This window comes from Nicotiana tabacum, chromosome 14 (genome assembly GCF_000715075.1).
Source record: "Nicotiana tabacum cultivar K326 chromosome 14, ASM71507v2, whole genome shotgun sequence".
Lineage (NCBI taxonomy): Eukaryota > Viridiplantae > Streptophyta > Magnoliopsida > Solanales > Solanaceae > Nicotiana > Nicotiana tabacum.
In genome coordinates this window covers 95,989,595-96,002,554 of record NC_134093.1, presented here as the reverse complement: position 1 = coordinate 96,002,554, position 12,960 = coordinate 95,989,595, and the positions used below count along the sequence as shown (strand labels likewise).

At 39.1% G+C, this 12,960-nt stretch overlaps 1 protein-coding gene and 1 non-coding gene across 2 annotated transcripts; one reads left to right on the top strand and one right to left on the bottom strand.

Annotated features, from left to right (window-relative positions):
* Positions 1-452: 452 nt before the first annotated feature.
* Positions 453-905, bottom strand: LOC142169053 (uncharacterized). Its single transcript, XM_075230253.1, has one exon. The coding sequence runs from the start codon at positions 903-905 to the stop codon at positions 453-455; it is 453 nt and encodes a 150-aa protein (XP_075086354.1).
* Positions 906-12,166: 11,261 nt separating this feature from the next.
* Positions 12,167-12,273, top strand: LOC142169280 (small nucleolar RNA R71). The gene has a single exon (XR_012698988.1). It is a non-coding gene; the product is annotated as a small nucleolar RNA R71 (small nucleolar RNA).
* The last annotated feature ends 687 nt before the right edge of the window (positions 12,274-12,960 follow it).

The window sequence follows — 12,960 nt, the reverse complement described above, 5'->3', positions numbered from 1 at the left end:
AGGCAATGTGAGATAGGGAGCAAGGTGGAGACTAGGCGACGCGGGCTGTGTTTCGAGGAGGAGTGCGCTAGGACCTGGGAGGCGTGAGGTATGCTGCGAGGTCCATTACGCCATATAATGCGCGGCGCTAGGTCTGTGGCGTGTTGCTTGACTCGCTTGGCGAGTTTCGGGGCGTACTCAAGTGATGCCGGGTCCATTTTTTGGATTTCTCCATGTTTTCTTGACTTTCCAACATGCTCGGATACCTATTCAAACACAAAGACTTAACCAATGATTTGTTAGTACCTAAAAAATAAAAATAAAAGTCTAATGAAGCTAAAATAAACTAGAATTAGGTTGCCTCCCACAAAGCGCCTGATTTAACGTCGCGACATGATTAATATAACATTATAATGGATTGCCTCCCACAAAGCTCCTGATTTAACGTTGTGGCACGGCGCAGTCAATCAAACTCAAGGTTCACTCAACACTTGGGGCTCCTTCAAATAAATCACCGACACAACTTTTTCCTCATCCATGCCAAGGTGATGTTTCAACCTTTTTCCATTAACCGTGAACTTCTGAACTCCATCTTTCGACTCAATTGCCACTGCTTTCGTAGGATGTACCTCTAGTACACAAAATGGTCCTAACCATCTTGACTTCAACTTGCCCGGAAACAATTTCAGTCGTGAATTATACAACAGTACCAAATCTCCAAGTTTAAAATTGTGCTCCACAATATTCTTGTCATGGATCATTTTCATTCTCTCTTTGTATAATCTTATGCTCTCAAAATCATGGTAATGTAACTCATCGTGATCGTGCAACTCTGTGACTCTATTTGTACCTACAGCTTTCATATCGAGATTCAATTGCCTCAGTGCCCACAAAGCTCTATGCTCCAGCTCACAGGTAAATGACATGCTTTCCCAAACACCAGTTTATATGGCGACATGCCAATTGGAGTTTTAAAAGCGGTGCGATAATCCCATAGTGCATCATATAACTTCCTCGCCCAGTCTGTTCTCGTAGCATTCACAGTCTTTGTCAAAACACTCTTTATTTCTCTGTTCGACACCTCCACTTGCCCGCTTGTTTGGAGGTGATACGGAGTGGCCACCTTGTGGCGAACACCATATTTTTCAATAACTTTGTGAAGGCTCGGTTGCAAAAGTGGGTGCCTCCATCACTGATTATTGCCCTTGGTGTGCCAAATCGGGTGTAAGGTGTTCTTTCTCAAAAAACCAATGACTCCCTTCGCATCATTTGTAGGGAGTGCTAAAACTTCCACCCATTTTGACACATAGTCAACTGCTACAAGTATGTATTTGTTGCCGTATGAGCTGAAAAAAGGCCCTATGAAGTCGATTCCCCATACATCAAATACTTCCACCTCCTGAATCAGGTTCATTGGCATCTCATGTCGACAGGAGATATTCCCGATCCGTTGGCATTCATCATAGATCTTTACCCAGTAGTGTACATCCTTGAACAATGTCAGCCAGTAGAAGCCCAACTCTAACACCTTAGTAATTGTCCTTACCCCTCCAAAATGGCCAACATATGGTGAAGCATGATATGCCTGCAAAACAGAAGACTGATCTATCTCACGGATACACCTCCGGATAATGTTATCAATACAAATCCTAAACAAATAAGGCTCATCCCATTAATACATGCGACAATCACAAAAGAACTATTTACTTTGCACATAGTACAAGTCATAGGGAACAATACCGCTCGCCGGGTAGTTGCAATATCCGCATACCATGGTGCCACCTCGATACTTGTCGCTAAGAGTTATTTGTCTGGAAAAGTCTATGCAATCTCTTCTATCTCAACCTTTTTTTCGGCTCCTTCAAGCCTGGACAAGTGATCAACCACTTAGTTATCCATTCCATTTCGGTCACGGGTTTCCAAATCAAATTATTACAGGAGTAATACCCATCGAATCAGGCGCGACTTTGACTCCTTATTCTCAATTAAGTACCTGAGAGTAGCATGGTTAGTATAAATGATTACCATTGAGACTATCATGTATGTCTTGAATTTGTCAAATGTGAATGCCACTGCTAGCTTATCCTTCTCGGTCACTGTGTAATTTAGATGTGCACCACTCAAGGTTCTACTTGCATAGTAGATTTGATGCATGATTATCATTTCGCTGCCCAAGAACTGCTTCCACAACATACTCGTTTGCATCACACATCAGCTCAAAAGGTTGTTCCCAGTCATGTGCCACTATGATTAGTGTAGTCACCAACCTCTTTTTGAACTCCTCAAAAGATGTCCTGCTTTTTCAAGCAATTTACACAAAGGGTTAGCAATTTTAGAAAAATCTTGTATAAATCTCCTGTAGAAGCTGCAGTGACTAAGAAAACTTCCTATAAGCAATTTACACTTGACAGAAGTGGGTGGTGACAACTTCTCTATTACATCAACTCTAGCACAGTCCACCTCAATGACCTTACTTGACACTAGGTGTCCCAAGACTATACCTTCCTATACCATGAAATGATACTTTTCCTAGTTCAGTACCAGATTAGTCTCCATACACCTCTTTAGTACTCTTCTAAGATTCATAAGATAGTCATCGAACGAGTTCCCCACCACTGAGAAATCATCCATGAAAACCTCTATTATGTCCTCTACCATATATGTGAAGATGGCCATCATGCACCTTTGGAATATGGAGGGTGCATTGCATAGGCCAAATGACATTCTCCAAAAAGTATATATGCCATATGGACAGGTGAACGACGTTTTCTCTCTATCCTCTAGGGCAATAGAGATCTAGTTATACTCTTAGTATCCATCCAGGAAGCAAAAGTGGGACCTCCCTGATGGTAGGCTAGGAACACGTGTTTTAGTCATATTTTGCACTCTAATTACTGCACTTTGAGCATGTTTGAGCTTAAATGATGGTGATTTATACTTGTTACATGCTTTATGCTTTATAGGAGTTGATTTCGGATTACGAAGATGGGATGGAGCAAAATGTACTAGTGTGTCACATAAGGTGTGGCTTTAAGCATCACATTAGTACAAAAGTTTGTCAGAAGTTTGAGAAGTTCAGAGACTTGGAGTTTTGGGTTTGACAAAAAAATACACTAATGTGACAGAGGGCGCGTGGCATAGTGTGATGCATTAGTACAAAAGCTTGTCAGACAAGCTAAGTTCAGAGAGTTTACAACTGAGCAAATTACACTAATGTGACGCAGGGTGCGTAGCACTGTGCGACGCATGAAGTGTAAAGAGTTTACAGGTTTTCCCACTTCGGCTCAAGAGAGATAGTTTGATCCGGGCACGTTCCGACTTGGTATAAATACACTAGAAACACATTTTTAGAGGACTTTTGACCTATAGAAGATTGGAAGAGCATTGGAGACTCAAAGCACAAGGATTCATCATTCTTTCCTCAACTCAACACCCGAGTTTGGATTGAATTCATGTTTTCTTATTTTTTACCTTTATTTGTGATGAATTTCTCCATAAATATGGAGTAGTTTACCTTAGGGTTTGACGGATATGGTGTTTTGATTGATATTTATGGATTTTAACTCTAGTTCTTTGCTTGAATTCATTTATGGAGTTTTGAATTGATTGCAACTTTATTCACCAGTTTATTTAATCGAAAGATGAATATTTTGGTGAGTATCATTGTATTATTTTGTTTGGTTTAATTCAGTGATTCTTTTAAGTAATCGAAAGAGCTTGTTGAATTGTTGATTAAATCAAGTTAGGATAATATTCGAGAGACGTTTTCCTGAAGACTAATCCATTAACGCATGCTTGCATATGTTCACAATGCTTATATTAGTTTACCTCGTAGAGTAAAGATTTAATAGAGAGAGGAGTCTTGAATACACATTTGAGCTAATCATCAAGTGGATTCGTGAGAATCATTTGAACTTTAGAGTGAATTGAACTAGAGTTCGATCCCAAATAGCTATCTTGCATATATCCTATCATGACCCTTATTTCTTCCATTGATATTTCAGTGTTGCTCAACTCTTGTCTTTCCGTGATCAATTGTTAATAGTTTTAGTTTTATAGTTAATTTTAGTTATTAATCATCCCAACCAAAGTGTTAATCATCTTGAATAGAGTTCGCTATAAATTACTTGAGCATCATTTAAATCCAATCCATGTGGAGATGCCAATTAAACTATACTATCTTTGGCTAGCGAGCATCAATTTCGTATTGTATTTTGTGCTCGTCAAATTTTGGTGTTGTTGCCGGGGATTGGCAATCAATAGTGTTTAAAATAGCTTTTGGTACTAATTCAGGAACCTATTTTATTTTATTTTTCACGGGTTTCTCTTCCGTGTGTAGGAAACATGTTGATTTCTCTAGTGTATGACTCGATCTTCTTCAAAAAAAGTTGATTCCATACAATCCAGAGGTGGAAAAGAGTTTGCGACAGTTGAGGAAAGAGAAATAACTCACCGAAAAGTTATTGGGGCAATCTTCAACCCAAGCACACATGGCTAATAATGGTGACGACGGGGTAGATTTAGCTATAAGAGAGGCATCACAACATAGAGAAGAAGTTGCACGAATAGTAGCTGAGATAGCCCGTAGATTTGATAATGAGACTATCAAAGATGATGGGGGTCGAAGATTCAATCTAAATCGACTCTTGGTTGAAGACCATTTCGAAAATATGGTACCCAGGCCCGGTAGAGCATTGGTTGATTATGCCAGACCAATCTACAATCAGGGACTGTCCAGTGTCAGACTTCCACCCGTAGCAGCGAATAATTTTGAGTTGAAGCAAGGTTTGCTTCAAACTATCTAGAACAAATGTGTCTTCAAAGGGAAGGTGAATGAAGATCCTAACACTCACTTGATGGATTTTAAGAAAATCATGAACACCTTCCACTACAACGAAGTGTCAAAAGATGCAGTCTACTTAAGGGCATTCCCCTTTTCACTAAAGGATGACGCGAAGAACTAGCATTATAGCTTACCAGCGGGGTCGATCAGGACATGGGAAGATATGACTAAAATTTTCCTTGACAAAGACTTCTCAGTTGCAAAAATAGTTAAATTTAGAAGGGAAATTCACAACTTCTGCCATAAGGACACTGAAATAGTTTTCAAGGCTTGGGAAATATTTAAAGAGAGTGAGAAAGTGTCAGTATAATGGGATTGAATTGTGGATGCAACTTCAGGACTTTTGGGATGGACTGACATCTTCCTCACGACGAACTCTGAGCACTGCAGTTGGACGTCCTTTAATGAAGAAGACTCCTGAAGAGATTATTGCAATTCTTGATGAGCTCTCTGAAGATGCTAATCAATGGCCTGCTAAGAGTAATGATAGAAGAAAATCATCTGGGTTCATCAAGTGGATTCTAACACATCAGTGCAAGCATATCTAGATGCCATGGTCAGAGAGATAAGAAAGTTGATTGTAGCCAAGGTCCAGAGCCAACCATCATCAATTTATGACTTTTGTGGAATAGGTCATCCAACGCATGAGTGTCAGGCCTCAGCTGCAGATGAAGTGGTAAATGATATGGGAAGCTTTGACAGAGTCAACTACCAGAGTGGTAATAATTATAACTCTATGAGGCAGAGGCACCTAGGCTTTTCTTGGAGTTCAACAAATGGTAATCTCAACTCATGGCAGCAGAATAATCCGAGACCCTATGGACAAGGAGCTCCAGGATTTCAGAATCAGCAGAGGTAGCAATATCAGCCTCCATATTCTAATCAGGCTAGCTTGGAAGATCTAATAAAGGCCTTCATTATTAAGACAAGGTGAGAGATTTGAAACTCATAGTGTAGCTATTCGAAACATAGAGAGGCAAGTGGGGCAGATTGCTAGTCTGTTATCCGAGAGGTCCCCAGGAACCCTCTACGCGGATACCAAAAGGAATCCAAAGGAAACAGTGAATGCAGTGTCTTTGAGGAATGGCAATATATCACAAGATTTGTTGGTAGTAGAGAATAATTAGTTGACGGGATATCAAGTTAAGAATGAAGGAGAGCAGAAAAGTGATGAGCATAAGAGTGAAGTGAGGGCAGAGCAAGAGGATGATCTGAAGAAGAAGAATAAGAAAAAGAAGAACAAATATGAAGTTCCTACAAGGAATAAGAAAGACAAACAAAGAAGTAATGATGATATCGAAGAGAGTAAATATGTTCCTTCTCTACCTTTCCCTTGGAAGCAAAGAAGAGAGAGCCTAGACAAACAATTTGGGCATTTTCTAGAGGTTCTCAAGCAGGTGCATGTTAATGTACCTTTCACAGAGGTGCTTTCACAAATGCTAGCATATGCCAAGTTCTTAAAGGAGATACTGTCCAACAAGAGGAAAGTAAAGGACACATCGATTGTCAGGCTCACAGAATATTGTAGTGCCATTTTGCAAAATAAGCTCCCTTAAAAGTGTAGAGATCCAGGGAGTTTTACTATACCTTGATCTTTAAGAAGCACTAAGTTTGAAAAATCTTTGTGTGATTCGGGTGCTTCTATTAATCGTATGCCTTTGTCTATTTTCAGGAAATTGGATGGAGAAATTGGAGAAATCAGATCTATACCCGTGTCCTTGCAGCTAGCGGATTAGACCACAATCATAACTGAAGGACTAGTAGAAGATGTGCTAATTAGAGTGGACAAATTTGTGTTCCCTGTGGACTTTATCGTGGTGAACATGGAAGAGAATAGGAAGTCCCTCTAATTCTAGGGAGACCCTTCTTGGCTACTGGCACAGCGATTCTGGACATTCAAGTAAGGCAGCGCATGCTCAGAGTGGGGGAAGAAAGGGTGGTCTTTAATATGGAATGAGCAATGGGGCCCTAAAAGAGCTAGCTAGAGAGAGTAAGCATGATAAGTGTGGGGTGTACCCAAAGAAGGAAGAAAAGAAGCTCTCAGCATGGATGTGTGCACTGGGTCGGTCATGCAAAGGAGATCCCGACTTCGATTTAGACCCTGACTAGATGAATTAGGAGAGTTTTGTTTACCTCTTGCTCTTTATTTGTGTGTCATAGGGATATGCCACAATTTAAAGTGGGGGTGGGGGATGTAAATATGTGCATGTTTGTTTGTTTTCTTGTGTTTTGCTTGAAATTATTTTTTTGACTTTTCCCGACGATGGATTTCCTCGACTGTCTTCTCGAGGGATCAAAGTCGAAGAAAAATATATATTTTATTTTTCTTAGGTAGGTAACAATTCTCCCTTGATATTTCTTTATGATGCGGTTCTCTTCCAAGGGTTTTGTTTGAACCGGGTGTAGTTAGTTTTACTTTTATTAGGAATAGGGAAGTCTTGTGCTCTAGTGTTAATTAGAGATAACTTATCTTAACTTTGTTATACCTTGAGAGTAGTGAGTGCCTTAGTCGTGACGCCCAGGCTCAGTTCTTGACTCTTGGATAAGTGCCTAAAATTATTTGATTTTAATGTTGCTTAATTGCTTTGACCAGAGAGTCGGGATAGATCCGGTCCTAAGTGAGTTATGTTCCTATGTATGTGTGAGATTTTGTTGATATTCTGTGCATGTCAGTTGATGTCTAGAACATGCCCCGTATGTTTGCAAAGCGAAATAGTAGTCTTGTTTAGTCTAGGAAATGATAGAGGCATTTCTTTGTTGAGTCAATTATATATTTATGACCCGCCTAATTATTGTGTATCCTAGTTAGCCCTTTTGAGCCTATAATCCTACTTCTTTGGCAACCACACTACAAGTGTGATCCATATTATTTTGAATTGACTATCTTTTTGAACCTTTTACATCTCTTGAGCACTTGAATTTGTTATAAACTTGTAAAAGCTAAGTTGAGGTATGGTCGGGTTTTTGAGTGGAACTATTGAGAAAGGTGCATTGTTTGAAAAATTGTGACAACCTCTTTTAGGGAATTGAAAGAAAAAAAGTGAGTTTTCTTGAAAAAACAAAAATCAGAACTTAGAAAAGAAAAAAATTGATTCCTTGCTAGTGGTAGTTCTCATCGTGGTTGTGCTTAAAGATATTGAGAGCTTGATGCTATTATGTGTGAAGGTTAGGGTTTGGTTCAACAAAAGTGTGGGGTTTAAATTATTAATGTATATATATTAAAGTGCTTAGGAAGGTGTAGTCACTATATCTATATGTATCCTACCCATCCCGCAACCTACATTATAACCAATTAAAGTCCTACTTGATCTTTGACTGAATGAGCTCATTTAGTAGAGTATTACACTACGGGCAAGCCTATGATACGTTTTTTGTGGCACATGAATTTTAATTTTGAGAGTGAGTTAATTTTTTCTATCTTGAGTTCCTATTTGTTCTTGTACTTTATTGTGTGTGGAACTACTCTCTATCTTTGGTGTGAGGGCGCATAATTTGTAAAGGAAAGGTAATGTCTTTGGCCTATGTGTTAGAGTAAGTTAGCAGTTTTTTAAAAAATACGTGGTGCATGTGAGTCGAGTCTTGAGGCTAGGATGTTATGATAGGATGCTTACTCTGCTTTAAATATTCTTGGCATGATGCGTTAGGAAAGTTGTCTGATAAAAAGGTCGTCTCTATGTGAAGTGTAGTTTGATTGCTCGAAGACGAGCAATGGTTTAAGTGTGGGGTGTGAATGTTAGGCTACGAACACGTGTTTTAGCCGCATTTTGCACTCTAATTACTGCACTTCAAGCGTGTTTGAGCTTAAATAGTGGTGATTTACATTTATTACGTGTTTTATGCTTTGAATGAGATTATTTCGAGTTAGAAGATGGGCTGGATAAAAATGTACTAGTGCGTCGCATAAGTCGTGGTATTAAGCATTGCATTTGTACAAAGGTTCGTCAGAAATTTGAGAAGTTCAGAGACTTGGTGTTTTTGGGTCTGACAGAAAAATACACTAATGCGACGCAGGGCGCGTGGCATAGTGCGACACATTAGTACAAACGTTTGTCAGACAAGCTAAGTTCAAAGAGTTTACAACTAAGCAAATTACCTAATGCGACACAGGGTGCATGGCACTGAACGATGCATGAAGTGTAAAAACTTTACAGGTTTTTCCACTTCGGCTCAGAGAGGATAGTTTGGTCCGGGCACGTTATGACTTGGTATAAATACACTAGAAACACATTTTTAGAGGACTTTTGACCTACGAAATATTGGAAGAGCATTGGAGACTCAAAGCATAAAGATTCATCATTATTTCCTCAACTCAACACCTGAGTTTGGATTGAATTCGTGTTTTCTTATTGTTCAACTTTATTTGTGATTAATTTCTCCATGAATATGGAATAGTTTATCTTAGAGTTTGACAGATATGGTGTTTTTATTGATATTTGTAGATTTTAACTCTAGTTCTTTGCTTGAATTCATTTATGAAGCTTTGAATTGATTGGAACTTTATTCACCAGTTTATTTAATCGAAAGAGGAATATTTTGGTGATTAGTTTTGTATTATTTTATTTGGTTTAATTCAGTGATTCTTTTAAGTAATCGAAAGAGCTTGTTGAATTGTTGATTAAATTAAGTTAGGATAATATTTAAGAGATATTTTTCTGAAGACTAATCCATTAACACATGCTTGCATATGTTCATAGTGCTTATATTAGTTCACCTTGTGGAGTTAAGATTTAATCGAGAGACGAGTCTTGACTACATGTTTGAACTAATCATCGAATGAATTCGTGAGAATCATTAGAACTTTAGAGTGAGTTGAACTAGAATTAGATCCCAAATAGCTATCTTGAACATATCCTGTCATGACCCTTATTTCTCCCATTGATATTTCGGTGTTACTCAACTCTTGTCTTTTTGTGATCAATTATTAATTATTTTAGTTTCATAGTTAATTTTAGTTATTAATCATTCCAACCAAAGTGTTAATCATCCCTTCTTTGGCACACACTAAACTAGGCTAACCCAGTTGATGTCAGAGATGGGGAAAATGATTCCCGCATCTAACCATTTGATCACTTCTTTCTCCACCACTTCTTTCATATTGGGTTTCAGCCTTCTTTGATATTCTCTGGAAGGTTTGTGCCCATCTTCTAGTAGAATATTATGCATACAAAAGGTTGGGCTAATACCCTTTATGTCTGCAATGGTCCAACCAATTGTAGTCTTGCACTCCTTCAGAACCTGCAAAAGTCATACCACCTGTATATCTAACAAACCAGATGAGATAATAACAGGTAAGGTCGAGTTAGGGCCTAAGTAAGCATACATGAGGTAAGATGGTAACAATTTTAGCTCCAATTGTGGTGGCTCTTCAATTGATGGCTTAGCTAGAGAGGTCTTTCTTTCTTCTAAGTGTAAAGGCTTGAATTCGAGCTCTCTTTTCTACTACCCTTGGCCTTCAAGAGCCAAAACCTACTCCGCCAAGTCTTCACCATCTACCTCTTCTAGGTTTATGAGGCAGGCTGCTAGAGGATCTTTTGCATTAAGCATCTTATCTTCTTCCTCCATGATCACATCCACTGCTTCAATCAGAGAGTAATTAGCAAACTCACTGGGTCGTCGCATGGACTTCTGCACATTGAATGTTATTTCTTCATTATTCAGTCTCATCTTTAGTTCCCTAGTTTCACAATCAATCAGAGCTCTCCCTGTGGCTAAGAATGGCCTTCCCAAAATTATTGGAATCTCCTCATCAACTTGGCAGTCTAGAATGACAAAATCTGTCGGGAACACAAAATTTCCAACCTGCACAAGTACATTGTAAAGTATACCTAATGGCATTTTCCCCATTCAGTCGGCTAGTTGTAATAACATGGATGTGGGACTTGCTCTTCCAATGCCCAACCTTTTATAGATAGACAAGGGCATCAAGTTTATGCTCACACCCAAATCACACAATACTTTAGCAAAAGCATAGTTGCCTATGGTGCACGGAATTGTGAAACTCCCTGGGTTGGATAACTTCTCAACTATAGGTCTTGTCACAACAACACTATAGGTCTGAGTCAATCTCATAGTTTCCAAGTCTTGAAAGTCAAACTTTCGAGACATCAAGTCCTTCATCATCTTTGCATAACCGGGCATCTCCCTCAAGGCATCAATCAGTGGGATGTTCCCCTGAATCTACTTCAATATCTCCATGAATTTCTTGTATTGCTCATCCTTCTGATATTTGGCCAATCTCTGTAGGAAAGGTGTTGGAGTCTCTTCCTTTCTATGATTGGGGTGGAATCCTGTTCAGACACTTTTTCTGTTACTTCCTCTTACCCTTGCTCAGTTTCCTTTGTAACCTCTTTTTCTTTGTTTAGTTCCTCCTGGGCCTGCTGCATTGTTACTTCTGTTAGCTCAGTTGGCTCATCTACCTCAATTGGTACTACCACAAGTATCTTAGTTGGCCGGCTTTTATGAGCAATTTCTTTCTCTTAATCAAGATCTCTACCATTTCTCAAACTCACAACCATCAGCTGCTTCGGGTCCTGCTCTTTCGGGTTGACATTTGTGTCCGTAAATAGCATCCCTTGGGGACAATTATTCAGAGCCAAAAGATATCTACCCTAATTCAATATCAATGCCTTTTATCGTTGAGTCATGTGCTTCAACCTTCTCTTGTATTTTTTTGTTAGACCCAATGAGTTGTTGCAGCATTCCTTTAATTTCAGACAACCCATCATCTTGTCTCACTATCTGTTGTTGTTGTTGGGGCTGTGGATAAGCTAGATATTGATTTTGCTACTTGTAACCATGTTGCCTTTGGTAAGGCATGACTTGATCCTGTGGTCGCATAGTTCTAGGATTGTTGTTGTTATTGTATTGCTAATGTGCTGGTCTATAATGCTAATTCTGCATTCCCCAATTCTAACCACCTTGTCTATGGGCTCCATAGTTGCCCACATAGTTCATATTCTCTTGATAGTTTTGATTGTCACTTTTACCGCTCCACAAGCACACACATGGTTGATTAATGCATGGTGTGCATAATTCTCCATTTGTCGTGTCAACTATGTGCACCTGCTTTTGGCCCGACTCATTAAAATTTTTGTGGTAAGGATACTCATTTGCATCATTAGAGTGTCCATATTCTCAGCTATGGAGTTGTTTGGGTCTAGAGCTGCTGAGTGAACTACAGGAGTGATTATAGAGTCTCTTGTCATCCATCTTGGGTTTTGAGCCATTTTATCAAGTAATATCTTACATTCTCTAAATGATTTGCTCAAAAATGATCCACCTGTTTAAGCATCAATATTGGCTTTCAAGTTGTCTGCCAATCCCATATAGAACATTTGATCAGGAATGCCATGGTGAGGACACTTGACCAACATCCCTTTGAACCTCTCCCACGTTTCTTGCAGTGTTTCCGCTGGTTTCTGCCTGAAGCTTAATATCTCATCAACTTGTTTGGCAGTCTTATTGGGTGCGTAGAATTTGTTCAAAACTGCTTGACTAATTCCTCCCAAGTAGTGATGGAGTTTATGGGGAGCGAACTGATCCAAGTCTAAGCCTCTCCCGTCACTTAGAATAGAAACAACAATAGCCTTATTGCTTCCAGTGTCATTTTCAGTTGCCTTTGCATGGCACAAATCGATAGAAAAATTTTCAGATGCTGTTGTGGATCTTCAATGTAAGACCCCGAGAACAGTCCCTTGTTCTTCTACAACAGATGTAGCATGTTATTTGTGATTTGAAATAATTCCGCTTGTATCTGATGGACTGCAATTGCGGTTGCCAAATTTTTAGCGGTGGGTTGTGCTCAATCATACAAGGTTGCTTCTGGCACAAGAAATGACACACCCTGGTTGTTCGAGTTGTTCCCAATGTTTATATTGTTTTGATCGTCTATGACGTCACCCATGTCTAGTTCGATTCGTTCTATTGAGTTCTGTTATCATTTGTCTTTCTTGTTTGCTCGATTTAGTGCCTTGAAAGCTTTTTTAGGGTCCGGTAATTCTTCTTACAATTCACCAGTTCTTGAAGAGTTTCTAGGGATGCACCTATAACACATAAGACTACAAATGTTAGAGTTTCAATATAATAAATTTCAAGTCGAGAAAGTTGACTAAACTAAGTCGAGAAAGTTGACTACAAAC

Coding starts and splice junctions, on each gene's coding strand:
- LOC142169053 (XM_075230253.1), bottom strand. CDS start 905: ATGTCATTTACCTGTGAGCTGGAGCATAGAGCTTTGTGGGCACTGAGG.